The following is a 15,136-nucleotide window of genomic DNA, read 5'->3' as shown; positions in this document are numbered from 1 at the left end:
AATAGTTTGACAGCCCTAGTAAGGTCCTGTTAGGGATGAGATAAATCCCCTGATCCTGCAACTGGATCCGTATGGGTGCACCTTTGCACCTGTGTGGAGTCCCAAGATGAGATGCTCCACTGGTGTAAATTGGCGTAGTGCCATTGAAGTCAGTGCAGTTATATCAGCTTACACTGGTTAAGAATCAGGCTCCCAGAGTTTGCCTATTTAAGGGACTTATATGGCCTCCGGTACTGTAGTATCTGAGCACCTCACAATCTCCAATGTATTTATCCTCACAACACCTCTGTGAGGTAGGGCAGTGCTACAGGGAGGCCAAGGGCCAAGTTGACAAAGATAGTTAGATTCCTAAAGATGAACTTAGGCTCCTAGTGGGATTTCAGGAGTACCTAAGCAGGTTAGATCCCTAACACTCATTGAAATCCCTGGAATTTAATTCACGTAGGCACTTCTGAAATCCCACTCGGCACCATCTGCACCTTCAGGTGTATTAAACTGTTGCTCCAAATGTCTTGTCTAAAGTCATTCAAGATGTCCACAGTGGAGCAAGGAATTGAACATGAGGTCTCCTGGGACCTAGGCTAGTGCCCAAACCACTAACCCATCCTCCAGCTCTACATGGGTCTAATCTATCTATGTGGAGCTCATTGAAGGATTGAGGCCTTAGACTGTATGAGTCCTGTCCACTTCGTATTTTAGCCCAGAATCATAATGAAGAGAACATTAGGAAATAAAACAACTGTAGAGTCTTAACATCCTGGAGTCAGCGTCTGAGTCTCTTCTCTGGAAACCATTGTCATTCTTCCGGCCAATGCCAGCTAGAGGTACAAGAGGTGCCAGAATAACTTCTGATGAAAAGGGAGATGTGAGACAATTTACTCCGCTTTATGGAATATTTTATACTACTGTACATCATACAAGTTAAAAACCTTGAAACCACAGGTATCTACTTTCATTATTATTACAGTGTTAATAAACACTGCAAACAAGTCTTAATAAAGACAGACAAGCAGAAAGGATCATTTTAATTTGCATCCAAACAAATATCCCACTGGAAAAAGGCAAAAAAGAAAAGTGGAGGAATCAAATGCTAGAAAAGTTGTGCAATTTGCTCAAGAAAATAACTGTGCAGCTAAGGGAAAACTGTGAGGCTGTGTTATGTTGAGCTATGTGCAGTGTAGCTGTAGCCATGTCAGTCCCAGGATATTAGAGAGACAAGGTGGGCGAGATAATAACTTTTATTGGACCAACTTCTGTTGGTGAGAGAGACAAGCTTTCAACCTTACACAGAGCTCTTCAGATCTGGGAAAGGTACTCCCAGAGTCGCAGCAACATGCAAAGTGGAACAGATTGTTTAGCATAAGTAGTTAGCACATATTCTGAGGGACCATTCAAGGTAGAGTGTTGAGCTGTAAGTTCTGCGGTTGGTTTCCTTGGAACATAAAAAGTACATATAGGGAAAACCAATGGTAGGAGGTTTTTTCCTAGGATTTTATTTCTTTGCTGAAAGTACACATTTTAGTTTCTGATGCATCATTTAGTTTATACTGGCTCCTGCACCAAATATGAAACAGAGGAGGTTTGCCTTTTGGCATTTGAATAGAAATATCATATCATATCCCTCTGTGTCAAAAGGTGAAAGTGTGTCATATTTTGCAGCATTTCAGCCATTTGAAGAAATGCTTTGTATTCTCCAATATGAATTATAACAGGGCAGTAATATATAGGCTGAATAATTCTGTCTTGTTTCAACAGCTGCTACAACTCAGGAATATAGCATGAAACGTTAGCAGCTACTTAAAGATTTTTTTTAAAGGTCTTCACACTTGTGCTTACTTATGATTCATGAAGGACACAGAAGAGATTCTCCCCATATGTAGATAGATCTTTTCTACCCTGGGTGACTGGAGAATGGGATTATGACATCAGAGATACTATGCAAATGACATCTGATTAGTTGACAAGGGAATTGATTATTTATTCTGTTTAAAGCCCTCCTTTTTGGTTTGCTTTTTTTTTTTTTTTTTTTTAAAAACCTCAAACTTTTCAGAAATGACTGGAAGAAAAACTATCTGAATGTTAAAATTTCAACACCACTGACTAGTAAGGAAAAGTACTTCATTTCCCATTACTTTTTTGTTAATGAAAATTTTTCATTTGCTGGATTTTTTTAATTTTTGCAAAATATGTTTAAGTTTTACTCAAAACCCCAGACACCTGAAAACTGATTTTATTTTTGCTTCCAAAAAGAATTTGTTTGTTTGTTTCAGATGTTTGATTTTTCAATGAAAACCTGATAATTTTTGTCAAAAATGAAAAATTTCTGTCACATCAGGAAACACTTTTTGTCAAAAATAAAAACATTTTGGGGAAATATTGTCAACCAGCGCTATCCCTATCCCTCCATTTAAGATATGATATATCTCATGATTGACATCTGACCCTTCCCAGGCACCCTTCCAGTAAAATGAAGGAAAACCAGACTTGATGTTCCTGATATTTCTAAGCTAAAAAAAAAAAAAACAGGCAAAAAGAAAAAAAAAAGTCTTTAAACATACTTTTTAGGTCTTCGTTCATTCAGTGTAATAAACAAACAAATACAAAGCATAGCACAAACCTATTTTTCCCATTGTAGGCCATCTGTAAAGCGATGAACATACAATTTGGATCTTAGAAATTTGAAGGAACGTGAGTATGAAAATATATGAATACAAAGAGTTTCTTCAGATGTCTGAAGTGCTGCGATATATGAAAATATTTTTGAGTTTTATTGGATACAAAAAGAAAACAAGGCTATTTTTTTCACGGACAGCACTGGATTTGAAAATGAAGCTCAGCAGGGAGTGTTGGATTCAGAAGGGATGCAAAATCAGGGCCACCCTAAAAACATACTGCACAAGTTTCCAAAGCTATCACACTTCCATACTCTAGACTACAGCAAAGTTTTGCTTTGAAGAATAGCATTGAAGGGAGATTCTGTTGTGAACATTTGGCAAAAGTGAAGTTCTGCATGACTGTTTTGTGAACCTCCCGGGAATAACTTTGAAAATGCAGAGGTTAGCAATTTGGAACAATATACAAGAAAGATACTATAGACTAGTCATCAGACCAATTAATCATTACACAAAATGCATCGAGCACTCATGATGATGGCCCTGCCTCCCACCAAACCTTAGCATTTTAGGGAGAACCTGTGAAACAACTTTTCACTCTGACCCCACTTACCTCTATTCATACTACTATGCACGGAGTGCTCTTAGGATTTTATGGGAGATGTTTCTGTGCATCCCTCTCTTTCAGACTGCTGATAAAAGCAGCTACAATAAAAGACATTAGAGAAAAAATCACCTCAATTTTGAAGCTCCTTGTAAATTAAGTGTTTGGTTAGTAGTTCAATAAAGAGAGGATGGTTGAGAAAAGAGACCAATACTGTGCAAATTCCCTCTGCTGGTCTACCAGTTCACCTCCATTTTGCTGCAGCACTGTTGTTATGGCAGTTCTAGGCCTCTCTTATAAAAAAAAAGTCTGAAAATTCTGCCACATATGGTGTGTATAGGATGTATACTAGAGATGGTCACTAAACATTCTCACTAGTGGCCTGTTTAAATCCAGGTCTCCAGGTGTGAAACGCTAATACACTAATCCCCCATGTCAATTTGCTCCCATTTCTGTATCTCCAAACAAAAAACACACATTACGTTCCAAAGCTGTTCAAATGATATATGAGAGGATTTAAGTCTAATAAAGTCTTTGTAACAACAACGCACAAATTAAATAGGCACCCAGCATTGCCCCCAACCCAGCAATGATAAATTATCTTTGTTCCATGTCCCGAACTGAACCAGTCCATTAATCCAAAGCAGAGTTTTCTGTTAAAAGCATTTTTAAAAAATTGGGAGTGGGACAAAACTAAATTGATTTTTGAAATGAGTTAATACACTTTTTTATCTAAAGTACATTCACACACACACACACACACACACACACACACACACACACACACACACACACACGAGTCTCTCCATATTATACAGTCCCACTCATGAAAAACTATGGTGAACAATTCCATTTCAAACTACAGAAAACCAGCACAAAAGATTAGAGTAACTATTGCTTTATTCAGTTAAAGAAAGAAGAAATGAATGATTATGAATTTAATCTTCTTTTGGGAGCTACCTTGAAATAGAACCATTTAAATAGATCACAGACAGAACTCAAAATACTTGCAGAAAGACATTTTATTATAAACGTACTGTATATAACATTTATATATAACATTTTTTTAGGCACTTAGAACAATCAGATGCACGTCAAAGTTGAATGATCTCATGTTAGTTTGCAGGGCATGATAGAGGTTGAACGCCCTTCAGCTCCACGGCTCTGCTGAAGTGAATCTCCTGAGGTTTACCAGTGCCTTTGGTGAGCTTCAGCGAGCGAATGCAGCCTTTAAAACGGATATTTGTAGTCAGGCCAAACTGGTTCAGACCATCTGAAAAAACAAAAAACAAACAAAAAAACAAGTTGTTACCTCATTTTTCTTCTTCAAATCTCTTCTCTCACTTGCATTCCAAAATATATATATTCTTCACAATTTACTTGCTGCACTCCATTCTTTAGCAGGAGAGCGGTTAAACCTCTAAGCACATTTGATAAATGCTTGATTTGGTGGCAACTATCTAATCGGTCTCTTTCTTCATCCACAATGTGCTACTGGCAAAATCAGAACGCATTTAAATCTTCAATTTAAATCACACCACTCAGTTCAGGTGATATTCATATCATTAAATAAAGCAGCCTTCAATCTTCCTGAGAGGTCCAAATGGCATTTTTTCTACAGTACTAACAAATGGCATGCAGCAGACAAATAATGGTTCTGTGCATCTGCAACTTGTGGTCTGTTTACATGTGGTATAAAGGATTTATCAGCATGAGTCTGGGATGGGTGCATTTACTCACAAGTAGCAAAGTTGTCAGGGCAACTTCTGCATCCCCAAAGGGCACATACTGTCTATTCTGTATGTGCTGCAGGTATCACAGAGAAGCTACCTTAGCAATGTTATGGAGAGACTATTTTTGGATTATATTTTGTATCTTTGTGTCTGTAAAGGCAGGGGCTTTAGCTACACTGAGTCCAACTGTATTGGGCTCGGATAGAGCCACACAAACACTGAAAATGACCCCAAATAGCTTTTACATGCCTAAAAATGTCACAACTTGAAAGTCTGCCATCTTGGGAACCCTGACGCCTAGAAGTGAGTGCTAGTCCCATTGGGAAGCTGGAAATCTCCCCTTCACAATTGTTTGAAGTTCCCAGCCTTGTTTCTCATCTGTATTCTGAGTGAAGTAGTGGCCACAGGGAGCCAGTTGTGCTTCCTGATTCAGGGCTGCCTAGCCTTAGTGCAAGACGGGGCATTACAACATCAATGGAGGATTGGGCACAGCACAGGTCTGTTCCACTACAAGCCCTCCCCTACCCCAAAAACTCTGACCCCTCCTTCTCCTTACACTGGGGATGTGTGTGTGGGGAGGGGAGGGCAGGGAGAGAGACATTTGTTGGTTCAGGAGGCAATGGCAGTTGACCTCAACAACTTTCTGCTGGTGGAAAATTCCCCTGCCCAAGGGAATTCTCCACCAACCAATTTCAGATGGTTTAATGAAGCATAAAGCAACTTCAGTGGACTGTTGAATCCGGATCCCATGATAATGGATGTTAAATTTGTGACATATGTACACATAGAAATGCTGCCACTGGGCTTGGATTGAATCTTGTCTGTTCTGTGCCTCAGGCGAGGATAAATTGGGAAAATTCCACATTTGGAGGAAGACAAAACATTTCTCTGGCAGGCTGATTAAAAAGAGGCAGGTGTGTGAGACTGTTGAGGTGTTTGGAATGTTAGAATAAACAAGGGGAAATGGATTAGTCAACAGGAGGAGGAGAGATGGTCAAAGATGCATGATAAATTATTTATCACATGGATCCACAATTTAGTATGCAGCTTTAACTCAGTTCATGGGTATCATTCCAATGCAAGTGGTGTGAATTTGTTTTATATAGACTGTTGTGTTACACCTGATTGCCCTTCTTTTGGCTAAATGCAGCTCATAACTCATGATGCACATCACTGGAAACTTTTCTTTAGCACCAGTTCTTATATTAGAGTCTAAGGATTGCTGTAAAAACCGGCTCTGATTGCCAGAAGCTGGGAATGGGCGACAAGGGATGAATCACTTGATGATTACCTGTTCTGTTCATTCCCTCTGGGGCACCTGGCATTGGTCACTGTCGGAAGACAAGATACTGGGCTAGATGGACCATTGGTATGATCCAGAATGGCCGTTCTTATGTAAAAATATCTGGCTTTCTCTTACATATCAAACAATACAGGAAACACATCAGATAACATCTGGAGGGACTGAAAGCTAAGTGTTACTGGATACATTGTATTATATCATTTAGAATTGAGGAAAAATGCAAAGAAAATAATTCAGAGCTCAGTGCAATGCTCACAGATGTCAATGGGAGGTCTTCTATTGACTTCAATGGACACTGGAATAGGCACCCTTATCTGATATTTAGCTTCTCTGTTCACAAGCTTGTACAAAACAGCACTAGGAGTGCTACAAAATTAGTAAAAAAAAACCAATACTACAAGCATTTTACAAATTTCTGAAATTTGATTTTCAATATTAAATTATTCCTCAAATAATTCTTGGTCTATTGTTTGTTCGTGAACAGTTAGCTGTGAATATTCACTATCAGTAGAATAAGTACGAAGGCCTCTGGATCCTTTCACCCCTGTTAGAAATAACTTTGCCGGGGCTCATTGAAGTACTTCTGAAGCGTAATGTTTGTTTTGCCTTTAAAAATAAATATTTTCAAAAAATTCCTGAGGGAGGACAGCCTCATCTTCTACAGATTATTCCCCACATTCCCTAAATCAATTTTCACAGGCTGAGCTCTGTGTTATATGATCAATATACTCAGCCTACCTTTTTTCCAGTAGCCACATGTAAACATTTTTGGCAGTTCAAGTTTGTCAAATGCTGTTGCTGTTGCCTTGGCTATGAAAAAGTGTTTTTGTTTAAATGCGAAAAGAAAGGAATAGAGTCTTTTTGCTCCTCTCTGAAAGTGCATCACTCCCTTGGATAGCGGGTTTATTATAAGCTCAAGGGAAAAAGAACTACAGGCTTCCTTAGCTGAAATATTGGCAGCACATGACTGAAATTCAGTGCTGCAGAGCTCCTGTTATTCAAAGGCACAAGAATGAAATCTAGATAACTGACATTTATACTGTAGAGAAGTTTGGATATTCATAACCATGCTACCTCCATTGATATTAGTGTGTGAAACTGAATTATATTTAAGACAGTGGCAACGCCTCATTACTAGAGAGCATGAATAATGCCCTGTTTGTGTGTTGGACACCTACCAGGATATCCTCCAATGAAGACAGGATCATTAGTGTCCGCAGAACTGGAGACTCCATTTGGGCTGCTCCCATCCACCTGATTCCCATCCACAGTCAATTCTAATCGGTGCTTGATCTTGTTTGCAGTAACCTTGTGCCACTGTCCATCACACAAGCTGCCTCGTTTGTCAGGCTCATAGATGGCAGAGAATCTGCCTGCGCCATTATCCACATGGAACATCAGCTGGAGAATGTAACATGAAAGTGAGGGGAAAGGATGAGTTATCAAAATACTAATTATACAGAACATGGTGATCTAGTATTCATCAAATCTGACCTTCCCAAAAGCTACATATAGATTTAGAATAAATGTAGAGTTAAACATAAATTGTCTTATTACATTTCTAAATCAACACAAGCCAGCTCAGCTCCATTGTGTTTATTTCCATCACCAGAATTTAGTAACTATGGCTCTGATCCTGCACCCAGTTCTGTGGGGGTGGATCCTTGCACCCATACAGAATCCCACTAAAGCCAACAGAGCTCACGTGTGTAGATCCATGTGTAGCTCTGGGGCCTAGGTTAGCAGGAATGTGCAAAGCTGTGGGCCTGGTTTGCCAACTTTCTGTGGTGAGACTACACAAGGACAAAAAATATTGGTTTTGTGTGGGTCTTATACAAAACAGAGTTATTTACTTTTAAGCGCAGCTGAGTGATTGATTAAACTATGTACCAACATTGAGTTACACACACAAGGGACTGATATTCATGACATGACAGTGCCACAACTTTGCACATTCCTGCTGACATAGGCCCAATGCTGTAATGCAGGAAACACAGCAATGTTGCAGAATAACATGTTAGGATGACTTAGCAAAACTAGAAGTGTGAGACAAATTTGGAAGGGGAAGGACTGACTGGCATATATGAGGCTGTGATCTTGACTGAGATGTCTTAACATTAAATCAGAGTTTAAATTTGTTCATGCATTTTAAAACACACAAATGCACTACAGATATCCAGAAATGTATCAGATGATGCCCTCACTGCAAAATGCCTTCACTCACATTTTCATCTACCAGCTCGATGCCGAGTCCATCCATTTTTTGGCTGCTGATTCCCAGCAGAACACCATTCATTCGAGTAGTACGGAATTCAAACTCCACTAGTAGGTCTGTTCCCACTTTATATGTTCCAACTGGGGAGTGGAAAATATACAGTAATATATTTAGAAAAACAGCTACAGTAATATTTAGTCCAACTGAAATCGAGTGTAAAATAGTGGTCATGGTACCAGTCCTTAATATAGATCTTGCTGGAAATACACAAGATCAAACACCAGGCATAACGTTTAAACATACTGAATGTGATTCTGAAAAGTGCTCAGAGTCAGAGCTGGCCTAACTCTGCTCCCACGGAAGTCGATGGGGGTTAGGCAATGCTGAATGCCTTTGAAAATCCCACGTGCTATAACTGTTTCTCTTTTAGCACTAGAAAAATTGTAGTTTATTACCTGTTTTGGCAAAGCCTGTTCCATCAAAGAATGTTCCTTTCTCTGCATTGGTAAAGCATTTGCCAACATTGAAGCTGGAGGTTGGATTATCCAGGTCAACAGAAGCCTCTGTCATCTTAAAATTTCTGATGCAACCATCAATGCTGTAGGTGACCTGGGTGCAATTTTCAAACAGAGACTGCTGTTATGAAAAGCAAGCAGAAATGCTGGTATGGAAAGGCTCAATTATGGCATCAGAAAGTATCCCTTCTTTTGATTCTGTGTTTTGCTGCTGGATGTGAGGAGCTGAATGAGTCTTGAACTTTACACGGCTAATCCACAGTATCTGATTGTAATAAGAATCTAATCTCCATCACACTACAGACTAATTATGTTGCTTTTCTGAAATTCTAGGGATCAGATCTCACAAAATGAAGTCACATCTCTTTGGCTTAATGGAAGGGGCATAAAATAATGCACTGCATAATGAAACATAGCAAATTGCACAGGCAATGCAGAAATGTAATAGCCCATACTTTACTTCTGTAATTGAATAGAGTCCGTACTTTCTAGTTAAGACTGTAGAAAAAGGCATGGAGTACAGTAAGTGTTCTCAAGTAACATTACTACATTTTTTGTTTATCATTCTTTTGGGGGGCTAACCTTACATATTAAAGCTGTGCTTATATTGGGCCACATCCTTCTAAATGTGCCACTCCTGCTTAAGTGAATGGAAGTTTTACATAAATACTGATGGCATCATAATGCTCTTCACATAACCTTATCTATGACTATTGTATGATCGTAGCTAAGATATTATATGAATGATTTTCTTGCATCTTTATCCATGTTTTACAATTTAACAAGCCTTCACTATGAGAGCTAGGTATTATTATTATTATGCTGCTCATTGGATGACCTTTAAAGGAAGAAGCAGCAGGGATTGCAATGAGTCTGTGTAGCTGGTGTGACGTACTAGCACTTTTTTCCCCTCCCATCTCAGATAATGTCTCTTTCCTTTGATGCTGGATGCTGTGCAGAGCAGCATTTCCTCTCTCCTCCCTGAAGAAGGGCCTGGGAGTCCGCCCACCTACTGGGCAACTGGTGCTGGCAGAGGTTGGGGAGAGGAAGCTCAGGAGCATGGAGGGCCTACAGGCTCTAAAGAAAGCCCTTGGCCCAGTGGTGTTGAAACGAGAGGTGCTGGGGGTGCTGCTGCACTCCTTGACTTGAAGTAGTAATAACAAACCCCAAATACAGGATTTCGATCATCAGCACTATAAAAATTGTTCCAGCCCTGCCTTGGCTGATGCTGGAGTGTGATAATATTGGGGAAAGTGAAGGGTAAATGTCAACACACACTTCAAAGGACAAAAAGTGTGCCCACACTCATGCATTTGGTGTGAGGGGGGAAGAGAGAATGAGAAAAAACACTAACACATGGAGATTGGGGGAAAAGGAGAAGGAGGCAGATATTGAGGAGGGAAGAGAGGTACACACACACTGGGACAAATCTCGCTCTCAGTAGCACCCATGTAAGTCTCTTAAGGCCACTGATTTCAATGGAATTTCTAAAACCTTTCCAGTTTTATTCATGTTTTCTTTGCACAATCTTTCATATAAGAAATCTTTATTCACTGGGTCTGTTTTGTGTCCTGTAGTATTTTGTACACAGTGTTGTTGTAGCCGCATTGGTACTAGAATGTTAGACAGACAAGTGGGGTGAGGTAATATCTTCTGTTGGTGAGAGAGACAAGCTTTCAATAAGATATATTACCTCACCCATCTTGTCGCTGTGGTATTTTGCAAGATACAATTTGTAACTATTAATTAGAACTGTACAAAACTTTAATTAAAATTTGAAAAAAATCCTAGTAATGTAGTTTTGGACTCACCAGTGAATTCAGCCAAGATCTGCATGAATAGATATTTTGGCCATTTCTAGAAGAGCACTTAATGAAAATTTTTCCAAACCAATGAATTTTGTTACCAAAATGTCAAAACTTGCCTACTTCATGGTAAAATTGTCAAAACTTGTCAGTTTCAGATGAACCAGAGAAATGGACAAGTTTTATCTGAAGAAGTGGGGTTTTTACCCACGAAAGCTTATGCCCAAATAAATCTGTTAGTCTTTAAGGTGCCACCAGACTCCTTGTTGTTTTTGTGGATACAGACTAACACGGCTACCCCTCTGATACTAAGTTTTATCTGAGGTTCTCACTGAGCTTTTATGTTTGCAAAAGCCCTCTGTACCATGCTGGAGCCTTAAAATTCCAAGAATCCTGCTGGAAGGGAGACTTGTATTTTTAAACTTGAATTCCCCCTGCAGAACAGTGGAATTGTAAGGGTCCAGGACTGTAAAGCTTTTCCCTCTCCCCACAGTAATGACTATGGGCCAGTTTCAATTCTTTGTACTGACTGTATTCTAACCTAGGTCCTTCCAACTACTTAAAGAAGAATTGGATAGGCCCTTTTATAGTTTGGAAAAGAAATGTAAATGGTGATACCGGACAACACATATTTAGAGACTGTGAAATGGCTTATTAAACTTTCTTCCTTACTGGACCGATTCTTCTTGTTGTATAGTTAATGGGCAATCCTCCGACATACAGCATTCCCACAACATCCAAGATATCGGCCTTCTTGGGGCTGGTGGTCCTGTTTGAAACACCATCTACTAAAAGGATTCCTTCTTGCTTGGTTCGAAATATTTTTACCTAGAAATAAGACATAAATATAGCACATTAGTGAGAATTTTCTGGTACCAGAGAACCTTGGAGCAAAGGATGCTTTTCAAAGTGCAACTTCAGATTTCCACCTTAAGCCAAATAAAACTTCCTCTATGTAAAGAATAAGGCAGACAATATTACTATTACTTATTATTTGTATTGCTGTAGTGCCTAGCAGTCCTAGTCGTGGACCAGGACTCCACAGTTCTATGTGTTGCACAACCACAGAACTAAACTTTTAATTCAAATATGACAGGAAGCATCATGAGGATTCGTATTAGAATTACTAAATGCATAGGGGATGTCATTTGAAAACTCAATGTTTGCCTCACTAAAGTGATAGCAGTTCTGCTGCATCTCTTCTTCTAGATCTAGGAAGATTCCGTGCTAACTGCAGGCATTTGGGATGGTAAATCTTGACTTTTTAATAGCATCCACTGTAAAGGATTATTACAGCACATATTTAAGAACTATATCCCATGACTGAGTTTCTTGTTCCTTTAGCTTATACTTGCTACAGATCATAGTTCAGGATGGAGTAAATGTAACACACCCAGGCTTAGTAAGATTCCTGTCAGACAAATAGGACGTGACTCATATGGAGGAACAAAAATTGCTGAGGAGTTGTTCAAACTCTGCCCATAACTACTGCTAAACCACTCTCTCTCTCCAAAGATATGTATCAGACTCCCCAGTAACTTCTGCAGCAGTGCTTCTGTGTATTAAGAGGACTAAATGTCATGTATAGTATACATGGTAGCTAAACTAAGGTAACATTTTAAAAACACCCTGGTGATGATAATGATGCTAGTGATTTCGATTTCAAGGACGACGTTGACAATCAGAGTTTGTACTAATGGGCCTTCACGTGACTCCATAGACCAATTCGGGAAGAACATTTGCCACATTGGCCACAGAGCGATTTGCCTAGTTGTGGTGATTGAGTTGCACTTTGTTTGTGTGCTTCTAGCTGCTCAACTTGATTCTTCTCAAAGTCATGGATGGTCACCCTTACCGCGAGGCGCCATGCAATACGATCAACTGCCAGTTGCTCAAAGGTCAAGTCAGAAATGTTTGTTTTTCATACATTTTGTTTCAGGGTGTCTTTGAAGCATTTCATCTGCTGTCCATGTTTACGATTGCTGGAACTTAATTTGGAATATGACTTGTTTTGATAAACGGGTCTCAGGCATACAAATTTCATGGCCAGTCTACTTCAATTGGGTGCAGATAGAATGAGTCTTGAAGCTGACTGAACCAGATGTCAGGATCCCAACAAGGGCAGTAAGGACCAAGAGTCAGAGCAGGGGCAAACCTGAGGCTGGGAACAGTGGAGGAATTCAGAGTCAGGTTCCAGGCCAGGGTCAATATCACAGAGTCTGAGTCAGGTTTCAGGGTCTAAGTCAGGAGATGAAGTCCAAGTCAAGCCAAGATCAAAGCCAGGAGTTCAGGATCAAGGAGCAGAAACAGTTGTGGCAACTACAGAAGATCTGAGCTGTTACCTAGACGCTTCCTGGAACATCCCTTGGGTCTATATAGGATGGGGAGCCAATCAGGAGCCATGAGGCTGCTGCCTGTCACACCCCTTGATGCAGGACTTGTCCACAGCAAGTCATGGGGTCATGGAGCGCAAGTAGGTTACAGCTGCTACTGGGTGGCAGCATGGCAATGTCCCCAGCCTGGCAGGCCTGGGCTCTACACCTAGAAGGTCTAACATCAGATTTTTCCAGGACTTCCATGTTGAAAACATGGTCCTGCTCTTTGATGCCAAGCAATTGTCACCGGTGTTGCAAGTGGAAACTGACAAGTTTTTATGCGCTTGATAACAGGTCCATGGTTTAGATCCATAGAGCAATGTCATGAGGCAACAGCATTATAGACTTTGGCTTTTGTTTGTAGACAGATTCCACATTGCTTCCAGATTTGGTGATGGAGGCGACCATATGCAGCACTGGCTTACTTGATTCACACATCCACTTTATGGTCGATTGTCGCTTTGTTGTTCAACGTGCTACTGAGTTAAATAAGCTGTTTGAGAGCTTGGTGCATGGTAACTATTGATGGGTCTTGGTAAGGTTGTTGAGAAGCTGACTGGTACATAACCATTGGTTTTCATTTGGCTGGTGATGAGGTCAAAATTACAAGCTGCTGTAGCAAAGCGATTTATAAGATCTTGTAGAGCTGCTTCAGAGTGCGTCATCAAGGCAATTCATGTGATACATTGGTACAGTTAAGTAGTTAGTCTATTAAAATATTAAAAACTGGGACAACAGTGTTTCCTTGGTTCCTTTAACATGCCTTCTCCCTGTTCAGTTAAACAGCACATCAGTCATGGAGGATTCTGTGGTGCATCTACAGTAGGAAGTACTGAAAACTGACAGGAGGGTGTCTGGGAGGAAAGGAACTGAATATTGGTGGTAGTGTTCTTTGGGGTGAATTTGAGATACAGCTCTAAACTGGGTGAGAGACTGATCTGGCCAGTAGCAAAGGAATTGGGTATGGAGTAGCTGAAGTACCCAGAAATATTATTATAAGGAGGCTGAAAAACTGAAGGATGAGTTGGGTAGTGGCAGTATGGTGGGGTTGGGCCACAAGAATGAGATTTGGTGATCAAGGGCAATGCTAATACAATATATTTTAATAATGAATATCAAACCAGGGTAGAGCTAAGATAAGGATGGAGAATATGCTAGGTCAGCTTCTCAGAGTTTTTCCATGTGGGATGCCAAAACAGTTGAAGTTTGCTGCAGTGACCTCAGTCACTAAATCATTTGCATTCACATCCTAACACCCTTCGTGGGGCACAGCAAGAAGGGATGTCAGGCTTGGGTTGAGGTGGAGACAGGGCGTGTTCTATTGGGTGAGGGGCTGGTGTTGGGGATGTTGGTGGAGTGGCTGGGTGCTGCCATCTGGGGTTTACAACTGGATGTGGATGCTGCTGGTGGGGTGTTGAGTGCTGGGAGGTACAGTAAGGTGGAAGCAGCGGGGTGCTGCTAGAAGGGAAAGGGGGTGCTTCCTTTTTACCCCACCTCCACTCTACTTTGCTCAAGTGAAGTGCTGCTTAAACCTGGTGAGGGGCTGAGTGCTGTGAGCAGCAGGGCCATATAGGTCCTCACCACCTTTCACCCTCAGCCTCACTAGAACAGAGTGTGATGCAGACAGCAGGATAGAGAGGAGGGAAGGCAAAAGGGAGGAGTGCCCACAGGACAGGGCAGAAAGGCAGAACACTAGTAGGAGGGAGCCATATTTCTCCTTCCCTCCCCTTAGCTTGCTTCCTTTGGGTCCTAGCAGAGGTGGCAGAAGCACATCTTGAATTGGAAGCCAGGGAGGTGGCTGGATAGCAGGGGGAGTCATCACACCCTGGCTCCTACTTGCCCCCCAGCCGGATCCTGGGTGTTGTGGTGGCCGCTCCAGTCCCTCTGGGTCCCACTCTAGCCTTAGCCCCCTCTGCATGTGTGCACAATTACTGCCTCCCTACCAGTGAAAGTGTGCCCTGTCCTTGCCCACTG

The 15,136-nt window shown here is 40.8% G+C and overlaps 1 protein-coding gene across 7 annotated transcripts in view; it reads right to left on the bottom strand.

Moving 5' to 3' along the window:
* Positions 1-4,098: 4,098 nt before the first annotated feature.
* Positions 4,099-15,136, bottom strand: part of LAMA2 (laminin subunit alpha 2) — a 470,353-nt gene continuing 459,315 nt past the window's right edge. For all 7 annotated transcript variants that reach the window (XM_065588563.1, XM_065588564.1, XM_065588566.1 and 4 more), the window contains 5 exons: positions 11,460-11,615; positions 8,923-9,076; positions 8,477-8,607; positions 7,431-7,653; positions 4,099-4,489 (listed from right to left, as the gene is read on the bottom strand). In XM_065588563.1, the coding sequence (XP_065444635.1) occupies positions 4,332-4,489; positions 7,431-7,653; positions 8,477-8,607; positions 8,923-9,076; positions 11,460-11,615 (822 nt within the window). In that variant the 3' untranslated portion in view covers positions 4,099-4,331. The remainder of the gene's footprint in view (positions 4,490-7,430; positions 7,654-8,476; positions 8,608-8,922; positions 9,077-11,459; positions 11,616-15,136) is intronic.

The sequence above is a fragment of the Chrysemys picta genome, chromosome 3, assembly GCF_011386835.1.
Source record: "Chrysemys picta bellii isolate R12L10 chromosome 3, ASM1138683v2, whole genome shotgun sequence".
In the NCBI taxonomy this organism is placed as follows: domain Eukaryota; kingdom Metazoa; phylum Chordata; order Testudines; family Emydidae; genus Chrysemys; species Chrysemys picta.
This window is presented reverse-complemented; position numbering and strand designations above follow the sequence as displayed.